The 13,537-nt window shown below is 38.1% G+C and overlaps 1 protein-coding gene across 7 annotated transcripts in view; it reads right to left on the bottom strand.

Moving 5' to 3' along the window:
• Window positions 1-10,248: 10,248 nt before the first annotated feature.
• LOC124264713 (trafficking kinesin-binding protein 1-like) overlaps window positions 10,249-13,537 on the bottom strand; it is an 83,099-nt gene continuing 79,810 nt past the window's right edge. For all 7 annotated transcript variants that reach the window (XM_046699482.1, XM_046699484.1, XM_046699487.1 and 4 more), the window contains one exon: window positions 10,249-13,284. In XM_046699482.1, coding sequence (XP_046555438.1) covers window positions 12,657-13,284 — 628 coding nt within the window. In that variant the 3' untranslated portion in view covers window positions 10,249-12,656. The remainder of the gene's footprint in view (window positions 13,285-13,537) is intronic.

The following is a 13,537-nucleotide window of genomic DNA, read 5'->3' as shown; positions in this document are numbered from 1 at the left end:
CAACAGCCATTGAAGCGTCTCAGAATATCAGTGATGACACTCGGTGTCACATTCAACGTATATGAAAACAGCCATTGAAGCGCCACAGGATATCAGTGATGAACCTGGGTGTCACATTCAACGTATATGACAACTGCCATTGAAGTGCCACAGGATATCAGTGATGACACTCGGCGTCACATTCAACGTATCTGACAACTGCCATTGAAGCATCACAGAATATCAGTGATGACACTCGGTGTCACATTCAACGGATATGACAACAGCCATTGAAGCGCCGCAGGATATCAGTGATGAAACTGGGTGTCACATTCAACGTATATGACAACTGCCATTGAAGCGCCACAGGATATCAGTGATGACACTCGATGTCACATTCAACGTATCTGACAACTGCCATTGAAGCATCACAGAATATCAGTGATGACATTCAACATCGTCATTGTGTGATGACATGTCATTCAACGTATATGACAACAGTCATTGAAGCGCCACAGGAAATGAGTGATGACGTTGATGTCACATTCAACGTATATGACAACTGCAATTGAAGCGCCACAGGAAATCAGTGATGACACTCGTGTCACATTCAACGTATATGACAGCTGTCATTGAAGTGCCACATGAAAACAGTGATGACAGTCGGTGTCACATTCAACGTATATGAAAACAGCCATTGAAGCGCCGCAGGAAATCAATGATGACACTCGGTGTCACATTGAACGTATATGACAACAGTCATTGAAGTGCAACAGGAAATCAGTGATGACACTCGTTGTCACATTCACCGTATATGACAACTGCCATTGAAGCGCCGCAGGAAATCAGTGATGACACTCAGTGTCACATTCAACTATATGACAACTGGCCATTGAAGCGCCGCAGGAAATCAGTGATGACGGTCGATGTCACATTCAACGTATATGACAGCTGTCATTGAAGTACCACATGAAAACAGTGATGACAGTCGGTGTCACATTCAACGTATATGACAACTGCCATTGAAGCGCCACAAGAAAATATGTTACCTTAAATGAAAAGAATGAGTTGAGGATAAATTTTGACTTCAGAATTCATTTCCTTCCAAGATATGTTTAGATGTTGGCAGTCAAACTGCATCTATTTAGATACTTGAGGGACACATAACTATCTCTCATTGAGCCTTTAGCATTTCGAAGTGATACACATTGAGGGGTACATTAACGGAACAGGACGTTTCAGAGTATTTTCTTACTGATGAATGAGTAAGTATATTCTTCACCTGATAAAGGAGTAAGTATATATTCATCACCAGATAAAGGAGTAAGTATATTCACCACCAGATAAAGGAGTAAGTATATTCATCACCAGATAAAGGAGTAAGTATATTCACCACCTGATAAAGGAGTAAGTATATTCATCACCAGATAAAGGAGTAAGTATATTCATCACCAGATAAAGGAGTAAGTATATTCATCACCAGATAAAGGAGTAAGTATATTCATCACTTGATGAAGGAGTAAGTATATTCACCACCTGATAAAGGAGTAAGTATATTCATCACCAGATAAAGGAGTAAGTATATTCATCACCTGATAAAGGAGTAAGTATATTCATCACCTGATAAAGGAGTATTCATTCACCACCTGATAAAGGAGGTATATTCACCACCTGATAAAGGAGTATATTCATCACCTGATAAAGGAGTAAGTATATTCACCACCTGATAAAGGGAGTAAGTATATTCATCCACCAGATAAAGGAGTAAGTATATTCACCACCTGATAAAGGAGTAAGTATATTCATCACCAGATAAAGGAGTAAGTATATTCATCACCAGATAAAGGAGTAAGTATATTCATCACCAGATAAAGGAGTAAGTATATTCATCACCAGATAAAGGAGTAAGTATATTCATCACCAGATAAAGGAGTAAGTATATTCATCACCTGATAAAGGAGTAAGTATATTCACCACCTGATAAAGGAGTAAGTATATTCACCACCTGATAAAGGAGTAAGTATATTCATCACTTGATGAAGGAGTAAGTATATTCATCATCACCAGATAAAGGAGTAAGTATATTCATCACCAGATAAAGGAGTAAGTATATTCATCACCAGATAAAGGAGTAAGTATATTCATCACCTGATAAAGGAGTAAGTATATTCATCACCTGATGAAGGAGTAAGTATATTCATCACCAGATAAAGGAGTAAGTATATTCATCACCAGATGAAGGAGTAAGTATATTCATCACCAGATAAGGAGGAGTAATTATATATCATCACCAGATAAAGGAGTAAGTATATATTCATCACCAGATAAAGGAAGTATATTCATTTATATATTCATCACCAGATAAAGGAGTAAGTATATTCATCACCAGATAAAGGAGTAAGTATATTCACCACCTGATAAAGGAGTAAGTATATTCACCACCTGATAAAGGAGTAAGTATATTCACCACCTGATAAAGGAGTAAGTATATTCACCACCTGATAAAGGAGTAAGTATATTCATCACTTGATGAAGGAGTAAGTATATTCATCACCAGATAAAGGAGTAAGTATATTCATCACTTGATAAAGGAGTAAGTATATTCATCACCAGATAAAGGAGTAAGTATATTCATCACTTGATGAAGGAGTAAGTATGTTCATCATGAAGCCCTCTTTGGGTGCTACAATTTCTGATTTTTGTTCTTGACACCTTCTTCAATAAAACAGCAACAACAAGTGACAGAAATATATTTTTTACAATAAACGTGTTTACAATTGGGTGTTCTCTGTGAGAATTGGTGGGAATATATTTACCTGTCCACGATTCTTAGAATGTTTGCCAGCATGGAGTGCATGCTGGCACGTGAAGTCCATACAGCGTTACTGTTAATCGCTCTGACTATACACGTGCACTCGCCCTAAAACAATCCATATATACAGATCGAAAAGAGAAACTGTGCTGCGTTTAAAGTTAGAAAACCAGGCGCTTGACTCTGAGGGTATGGGTTCCTACCCCAGCGGGACTCAACCCAACAAAATTACTAGAATCTGAACTTTATTGAGAAAGTGTAATCCAAAATATAACATATGTTACATTTGGTCACTTTCTAAATGCTTTGTGTATTCATAGAAAAAATAGGTTCTTTCTGAAATTAAACAAATTTTTGCATCTTTCAGTATATATCGGTAAATGCACGACACACAACTGATGTTTGCGTGTTTGTTGGCAGCATGGCATCCACACTCGTTATGTTTTAAATGATAGCACTTACGATTCGCTTTAGGTGCTCAAATGCTTTAACGGCAAGTAACGCTAACGCCATGCCTCGACTTGCTCAAAGTCGACGTGTACGCGCCGTGTGTATCCTGCAAACAGGTACAGCGCAAAATGAAGTTGCACGACATTTTATAGTTTTTTTTATCTGGAGAGGTTTTAAATACCTACACGAGCTACGACATGGCAGCACGCGTGACTTATCTCGGACAGCTCGTCAACGTGTCACGTCACGTGCCGTCAACAAGACACACATATTCAGTTTGTGAAAATACGGAATCGACTTTGTATGAAGCAGTTCCCTTTTTACATTAGTGTACATAAACCTACAAAGTGACTGAGTGTGCTTCACATAAAGCTGTGTAAATGTTATGTTATTGAAAATAACAACTTAATATTTGGTAATTTGTCTGAGGATTGCTCATGACAAAATTCAATGTCATATCTCATACAGGCGACTGCGGGGCACGCCCTTAACGTGGGTTGGCCTAACAACCCTGTAACAGCGTCAGTATCTGAAGCGACCACCATTTGCGATACAGACATGGCAGCTTAGTCTCTGAATATATATCATTTTGATTGTAACAAATAAACCCATTTAAGTTGAAAAGGAGCCCCAGGGAGACCAGAAATTGAGAACCTGAACCTGCGGAAGTCTAGACTTGCTTCATTTAGGGTTTTAGTATTATAGGGAGGACTACAAAAAAAACGTAATACCGGAAATGCATGGATAATGCTTTTTGGCTTCAATGTCAATATGATGAATATGACACAAGATAAAAGCACATATACGATACATGTACGACTCTACCTAGTTGGATATAAAAGCTCAGATGAAAAAATGCACTTGAGGGTGACTTCACAGGAGGAAATTTTGACGATTGAACAACATTCGTAAATATTTTAAGTACAAACTGTAGTTTTGAAATACAGACTATAATTATTCATTTAGCCTCAACTAATTAAATTACATAAATGATTGGAAAAAGTTTGTTTGTTTTTTTAACATCTATATGTGAAAAAGATGGAACTCTTGTAGTAGTTATATTCAAAATAATTACGTCAAAAAGTCTTAATTCAAATCTGATAGATAATCTTGTTCACCCATAGTAGTTTCACTTAGTGTATGAGCACTGAACTGGCAACATGTGACTTGATATCTCTGCAGAAAAATTAATTTCAAATTTATACCAGTATTTCATACTGGAGAAACAAAGGGAGAAACCTCTCGTCAGCTATGACAGGGTTTACTATAGAATGTGTAAAGCCCTTCATGTGACATATAGTCAGGTCTCCAAAGTTGGGGTTTCAAATCATATACCTTGACGAAACCTGGTGTAATAAAAATCACTCAACCGATCGGATGTGGCTTCCTTCAGGTTGTTCTAAGGCACCAGTGTTACCATCAGGCAAAGATAGACGCCTGGTTATCTTTCATACTGGTACCTGTAGCAAGGGACTGATTGGGGGTTGTGACATTGTTTTTGAGGCCAAGAAATCTGATAGTGATTACCATAGCGAAATGATTGGGCAGGTATTTTGGATTGGTTCGAACATAAGCTTGTACCGCAGCTGGACGAACCAAGCGTTATCATTTTGGTTAAACGCCAGTTACCATCACCTGCGTGTCCCTGGTACCATCACACCCACTATGAGCAATCTCAAGGCTCAGTTACAGGATTTTTTCACTTCCTGTAACGTGCCTTACAGGCAATCAGAAACAAAGCCCCAGCTCATAGAAAGCCAATCCAGTACATCACTGACGAACTAGCTGCAAAACAAGGCCACATAGTTCTCCGTACACCAGTACGGCACTGTGAGCTCAATCCCATCGAGCTGATCTGGGGTAACTAAGAATTTATAGCTCGCAATAACACCACATTCAAGCTTTCAGACGTTAAAGAGCTTGTGTATGCTTCTTTTGCGAGAATTAACCCAGAAGTGTTGCAAAAGGCTGAAGACCGTGTTCTCAAAATCGAGGACGAATACCGTCTGTGGGACGGCGTTAACGTCAGCATAGTTGCATCTGTTATAATTCCGCTATAGAGTCCTCGACCAGCAGTGATACTGACACTTGATATTTTGAGACGGTCCCTGACATGTGCTGCCCGTGCGTTACATGAACGCTGTCACCCTTTCTGCCTGCCAGGTGGGTCACAGTATAGTTTGTTTCTTAGACGTGTTTTTACCATGGTATTTTTTCTAAGTTTTCGATATTTTACAAGTAATCATTATGATTAAGGAATGGTACATCGTGATTACTCATATGCCATATTAGGTCGAGGTGGTATGAATGATTGTGTATGAGTTTACAATCTGAAATATCAACCATTATCATATAATTGCCAAAAAGCATTTCTGGCCTTACTTTACTGTAGGCTGTAGGGAAAATAATAAGACTGTGAGACGACTACGGCCGTGCATGGAAGACAAAATTTGATTGCAATACATTTTATTTTAGAAAAGCGAGAAAGATTTATCGTGTATTAAATTTACACAATAACGTAACAGGTTTCAGTTGCGTTGAAGTGTTTTTAATGCATAAAGTCTGCATGCTGCATGAAATGGTCGCTAAAAATCACGACGTTTTTGTTTGTGTGATGTTTTACGCCGCACTTTTTCAGCTATAGAAGACGGCGTTTTGTAAATAATAGGGTCAGAGTATGATGTACTGTACATGGTGTATTTATTGGGGTATAAATTATACCACGTGATCCAAAGGCTGTCTTTAAGTGGACAGGCGTCATTACCATGGAAACCCCCAAACAACATTACTGTGAAACATGTTTATTGCCTATGCTGTCAATATTCTAGGATGCTTTGCTGAAAGATCAAAGACGTCGACTGTACTTTATCAGGCGATAATAATTATTCCATAAGTAATCGAATGCAGTGTTTGGCTATTCTATTTCGTGAATAGACAAAACATGTTGAAACAAATATGACTTGTTTGAAAATATATTTGGAGTGTTTTACAAAACGTTGCCTGAAAACCAGAGTGTTTTCGAGAAAATCGATCTTGAAGTTTAGATCAACAATATTTTCAAAACTATTCTATCAAATACTTTGGAATTGTGCACATATATGTGTAATATTAAAAAGGAAAATAACCAAAAGTATGTTAAAGCTCTTGAAATAAATAAGAACTTAACGAAAACCGCTTGGAGATAGAACACTCGGCCAAACAGATTTGCCATTTTGTTCAAAACCAGAGTGTTCTATGTATCAGAAAAGCAGCTGAATCATTATTGAACGATTATTGTATGATTATTTCTCCCGTACCAGGTTGTATTTTTTATTGTTTTAAAACTTGTTGTAGTTTTATAGCTTACGAATTACATTAAATTTATCATAAATAAGGGCAATGTTCCAATGTTCCATTTGTATGTCTGTAATGATGACAATCACTTCCAGAGTGGTCCATTTCCATGTCACGTGATCAAACTGGATTTGCTGATTGTCCAATAACCACTTAGAATACTCTGGAACTAACAATTTGTGTTATTTTATGGAGATAAACCAGCGTAAACCCACTTTCTAGGCTATATATCTCGGTGAAACTTTGCATGGAGATAATATATGCAGTAAAACAGAATATGCAGTAAAACATATATCCTGAGCTTCGTAACTCAATTTTCACCCAAGTGGACATAGAACACTCTGGTATTCAGACGACGAAAAATGAATCAAAATACGAACGATTTTTTTAGGAATTACGCGTCAAGTATAACTGCATAAAAAGAACAAAATCGTAATTTAACAGTTCTCTCTTTTATCTTTATCTAAGTGCATACATGCGGTTACAAACATAATGTTTATCCATGTCAGGGCTGAATATTGTAGCTCGTCAATATGTTTATGGCAGGAAATAGCGTAGTGGGACATTAGGGCAGTCAACTCGTTAACCTGGAAACAGATGGAGTTCACACCCAGTTATCTCGTATCGTTCCTAAGTGGTGGACAAGCTTGGTGAATATGTTTTAGGGCGGTTTTTCTGACTATACCTGCATAAATATTGAATGTGATGCTTGTAAACAAAAGCGTCACTTTAAAATATAATAAATACGATGCATGTACAGGGATTTACACAGACTTTGAGAAATGGGAGTCATAGTGATTCCAGTCAAATTTAGAAAAAGACTAATAATAATTCCATTATTGTGTCTAAATATAGCAAGGGCTGTGACAGCAAATTCTGTGATACTGTCCTTTGTGGTAAGTAATCGGATGCAGTGCTTGGCTATTCTATGTCGTGGAGCTGTTTGCTATCAAAGTACACTCATTGGACAAAAATATGACTTGTTTGAAAATATTTTGGGAGTAATTTACAAAATTGTTGGGTCAAAATACGGAGGAATTACGCGTCAAGTATAACTGCATTAACATATTTTTAAAAATTACCAGTTAGCTATTTTATTTTAAGTGCGTTGGGTTATATACATGTTTACATGGCTGTATGTTGTAGTTCGTCAGTATGTTCATGGCAGGATCTAGCGCATTGGGACATAAGGGCAGTCGACACGTTTATCTGCAAACAGATGGAGTTCACACCCACTTATCTCGTGTCGATCTACCTGATCGCTGACGTTGTGTTATAGGATGCACAGGTGGTTTGTGTTACGACTTGAAATGTTACAATATTTGAACTCTTTAGTTTTCTGCCACGTTTGGTAAAAATCCCAATTATAGTCGTTTGGCTAAAAAACGGACAGATGAATTGCAATCCAACTCGCCAAAAAATAAACATATAATACTCAATAAAAAACGCTGATCATAATCAAAACATCAGACCAACTCTGTGTTTTATTTGCAGAATTTATGTCCTAAAAATAAAAAAAGTTGTTTAACAAACTATCATTAAAATTTTGACACAGTTCACTGTTTGTTACGAAGGAGGGGTGCAAAGACAGGGACAGACAGGTGTACGAGAAAACATGGAGACGGCACAGCACAGGTTAATGAATCAATAACTTTGTCTGCACTTGTGCACGTGCTTCTCGGACACCTGGCTTTAATTAATGAATTAATGTGAAAACTACATTGAAATTGCATTTTACTTTTGTTGTAAGCTATAAGGGTCTTCTACAAATAAAATGTCGGAGTCCCCTTCCTACAGTAGAAGCCCGTGAAGATCCGGGTTAGAATTGATCTTCAGTAACCTATGCTTGTCGTAAGAGGCGACTAACGGGATCGGGTTGTCAGGCTCGCTGACGATGTCATCGTATCCCAACTGCTTAGATCGATGCGCATGCTGGTGATCACTGGATTGTCTGGTCCAGACTCGACAATATTCACAGACCGCCGCCATATAGCTGGAATAATGCTGAGTGCGGCGTAGAACTAAACTCACTCACTCACTCTTGCAGAATTAGGTATGAATGTTTGGATGGGCTGCTTAACAGTTGTGGTGTGATAAAGTGACACAATTTATGGAAAAAAATGTGTTAAGTCTTTCATATCATAACTGATTTGCTTGACAACAGTGTTGACTAAAATGTTGCTATGCCAGTATATCAAAGTTGTTATGGAGAAACGTGTCTACTTTAGACCTAGGAAGGTAAATTCATCCAGTGGTTGACTATACTTTGTTTTTTCTTTCTCATATTTTGCATACAAGTCAAATTTACAAGTACTTGCATTCTTACTTTCACAGTGACTGATGATGTGCTGTTTTTTCTCTGTGGCAAAAATATACACAAAGAACTTAATTACGCACTCCCTGTATTTTTGCAATGATAGGTTTTCAACACGGACATAAAACTTCTCGTGGTTACCAAGATGGAAAAACATGAGTTTTTCTGACAAGTATGATCCTTTGATTCATAAAAACAAAAAAACATATGATGACAATTGCTCATTTAAAAACTCCAAATAACACGATTTTCATACAAAACCACGTCTGTACAAGTATGGCCCTGGAATGTTTAATGTTGAAATCATTGGTGAATGTAATATTCAAAATGTCATTTTGCGTGTCTTACAAGACTCAAGGTCAATACCGAGTGTAACCTCCATGTCAAAGCACTCTCCTCCTGATACCCCCTGTCAGCCTCCTGATACCGCCTGTCAGCCTCCTCATACCCCCTGTCAGCCTCCTCCTTGTCATACCCCCTGTCAGCCTCCTCATACCCCGTCAGCCTCCTCCTACCCCCTGTCAGCCTCCTGATACCCCCTGTCAGCCTCCTGATACCCCTGTCAGCCTCCTCATACCCCCTGTCAGCCTCCTCATACCCCCTGTCAGCCTCCTCATACCCCCTGTCAGCCTCCTCATACCCCCTGTCAGCCTCCTCATACCCCGTCAGCCTCCTCATACCCCCTGTCAGCCTCCTCATACCCCCTGTCAGCCTCCTCATACCCCCTGTCAGCCTCCTGATCCTCCTGGGGCAGGTTCTGTACTTGAGGATATTTGTTGCACACAATGACCAATCATGTCCCAGATATGCTTTAAAGGGTTAAGATCAGGGCTCATTCAATCGTGAGATATGTCAGGGGGCGCTTAGTTTTTGTGTGTATAGATCCCAAATGTTGGTGATCCCACAACCAGTCTCTTACCCTGTAGCACTCATCAGACATCCATGTAGGGCACTGTGTTGTTTAATGCGACAGTCTGCAATAAGCTAGCTGTATGGGCAGGGGCGGTGGGGTAGCCTGGAGGTTAAGGCGTTCGCTTGTCACGCAGAATACCCAGGTTCGATTCCCCACATGGGCACAGTGTGTGAAGCCCATTTCTGGTGTCACTCACAGGGATATTGCTGGAACATTGCTAAAAGTAGCATAGAACTAAACTCACTCACTCAGATACCTGCATCATGACTACACAAGCCAGTGGTTGATATTGTGAACACATATCTATACTGTTAGGGTGTGATGACATGCAACCAATCACAGCCAATCCAATGAGGCAACAGCATTGTGACGTTTTCCAATCAAGAATCCAGGTAATACCTGTTTGAATCTTAATTTGATGAAAAGTTAAATCAACAAAAACTCAAATCAAAATTCAAGTTGCTTTATTTATTCACACCTATAAGGTTTTGTTTTCTTGATATAAAATTGCATAGTACAGGGTGGCGGTTTGTAAAGATACCTAATGTCTACAATGTCAGAATGTGTATATAATATAATCAGTGATCTGCAAGGTTTTGACAATTACTGGTACGCCTTTGTATCAAGAACTTTATAATAAACTCCTTATTGATAATAATAATGTGCCAATCAAACTTTTTCGAGATCACATATTTCAACAAACAAAAAATGATGCCAAATCTCCTTTTTTTAAATACAAAATTTAACAATTAATTTAGGAAGCAATAATCACTTTCATATAGAATGTTTCAATTTCATAAGAACAAAAAAGATGAAAATTACATAACATTTAAATTATGACATTGTTAATGTAATTTCTTTAAAAAATTCTTTCATAATTTTCATAAAAGAAACCTCACAGAGAATTCATTCATGAAGCTGAATAAAACTTCTGCCTGAACATGAGATGTTACAATTGAGGTGTGGTGTGAAACTTCTGGAGTATATGTATAAACTCTAACCAACAGAGAGAAAGTTTCACATGTACTGAGTGACACAACACAAAGAGACAAAACAGACATTTGGAAACCCGCCAAACTGCATAAAACCTATTTTATGTACAAATAATTTAAAATATTTCGAACAATTTCAATTACAATTATTTCTATGTACAATTCTTATATACAATTACATATTTCACCGAATACAAAATCACTTCCTCACTGACAAGTCAGTATTTTCAAACACCAGATTCTGCAGTAATCAATCTGTCAAAACTTTTTTTTATAATTTAATAAAATGATTCCTTAAATGTTGAGTGATAAAGTAGTAAAAGTGAAAAGTAATTTCAAGTCACAAAAAAAGAATACCAGTCCTTCCCATCCCTTTGTATTCTACACATCTACACAAGCTATTGAATAACACTGTCATTGACACCCATTGGATAAAGATATACAGGTTAAAGGTTATAACATTCTTCGAAAACATTTTCAACTAGCTGTCAGTACATTTTGGGATATGATCAATCACAGAAAAATCACAAGGGCTTAGCGTTGATAATATTTGACTTACCTTATTAACACATTTAAGCACCTTCCTCCAAAATGCATCCACAAGAGATGCTAAGATAAAATTTAAGATTTCCCTGTTGTTCATTAGTAACTTGTAAATTTGCAATTGCAATGTACCAGGATTTGGTGCGACAAAAAAAATCAAATCACAGAGTAATTACTGCATCATCTGGTGAAAGAAATGACTAAAGTCTTTGGTAAAAGTCATTGCGCACATACAAACCCAATTTCCCCACCTCTGAGTAAAATCATTTGCTACAAAATCAAAATTCAGAATTCAACAGAGGAGAAGATTGGGTAGGGGCGGACCTATCCACTGAGACTAAAATACCTGATAACAAAATTTAAAATAACTTAATAGCACCAAACAATGACCTTCTCATAAATCATAGCACTTTCAAACAGCCTTTGAAATTGACATCATAGGAAAACCAATATAATTTTGATTTTATGGTCTCAAATTAACAATGCACAGAGACTGTACCAATCAACAGGATTAGTTTGCAGTTGGTGATGAAAATTTCATACAATACGAAAAGAGAATATGTCCTGAAAACATATGACGGATCGTAACACAGAATTGACTGATGACATTTTTGTGACCTTATTTTCGTAATATTTTCAATGAGAAGAATCACAAGTCTAAAGCACAGAATAACACAAACATGTAGCTTTCATTTCAAAGGTAATCAGAATCATAATTATCCCTGACATATCACCGAAATGCTAATTTGGTTTCCCTGATGCTCTTTTTCAGCAATAAAACCTGTTCCCATTTAATACGAAAAACATAAGAAAAATCAGTCAACCAAAAATGTCAAAGGCATCAAAATCAGCACAAAATCTAAATTAAACGAATTCAGTAATTATTTTGAATATAAATGCCGTATCAGTATTTTGGCACACGGAAGTTGTGACGAGTAATGTGAACGTACATATAGTTGGTGCACAACGAACATTTCCTTCATGTCGAAGAAATCCTAAATAATCTGTCATGGAACATTAGAAGATCATTCTCATTCCACTTCCTGAAATTGAAATGAGTGTGTTCAAATCTAGAACAAATTTTTGAATTAACCCATATTTCCAAAATCATTGACTGAGACATGACTGAGGTAACCTGGAAGATAATTAAATGAAGTAAAGCTCAGAGATCTCGTAATTATGCTAATCAACTTCTGACTGAATCACACATGAAAGACGAGGGGCAACACACAAGTCTATGTTGATTATTTCATTCTGGAATATTTTGGGTCCACTTCCTCATTATATAAATGTCTGTGGTCTTGAGACGGCTACAAGAGTTTACAGAATTCCGCTTCTCCTGAAGGAAGTTATCGCTCCAAGGACCCCTGCTGATGCACCCTGGGTAAGCAGTTTCCGGGTTATATTTTTGTCACTGTTGGGAGACGTTGCTCCTGCAGATGCTGTTGCTCCTTCTACTGTTGTGGTGGTGATGCTGCCACTGCTGGTCGGTGAGGAGACGGTTGCCGTGTCTGATGATGAGGAATCTGAATCCTCACTCTTAGCGCCACCAAGGAAGCCATAGATGGAAAACCCTGTGTGTTTTAGTTTGTCCAAGAACCCACCATCGGTAGGGGTTGACGCCATACTTGATGATGTCGTGGTTCCATCATTCTGTGTCGATGGAGCTGAAGTTGTTGACACTTCCAGAGCTGGTTTTGCAGGAGAGTATGGTGTCTCGGTAACAATAGACTGAACACGGGAAGGGAAGGAATGGTTGTAGGGCATGCCCGGCTTCCGCTCCACAGGCTTGGCGAGATCCCGCTCTTGCAAGATGGCTGCCAGCCCCAGAGACATGCTGTACGTAGAAGTGTTGCTCCCTTTCATTGAAGCCATCCTCCCTTTTGGTGTAGACATCACTGGAGTAGTCGATGATGCAATGCTGGGTTGGTTGTTGATGCTCTCAGTGCTGAAAACAGGTAATATCAAAGTTCACATTTCATGGCAGCAAAACATTTCAGTCAAGTACATTGCTTAGTGATTCTGATATTTGAGTGGAGTGATAAAATGGAGGAACCAATTTGACTACCGAGCTTCCAAAACCCAAAACTGACGTACTGACTGCACAAAGGCAATGAGTTTGGTTAAGGCTACTTTGGTCAGTATTGAAGTTATATGACAACATACCAACTCCATGTTGGAGGAAAGCAGGTCTGACACGT

Source organism: Haliotis rubra, unplaced genomic scaffold (assembly GCF_003918875.1).
Source record: "Haliotis rubra isolate DU_JTF1 unplaced genomic scaffold, ASM391887v1 Scf94, whole genome shotgun sequence".
Classification (NCBI taxonomy): Eukaryota; Metazoa; Mollusca; class Gastropoda; order Lepetellida; family Haliotidae; genus Haliotis; species Haliotis rubra.
Note: the sequence above shows the minus strand (reverse complement) of the source record. Positions and strands in the feature narration are given on the sequence as shown.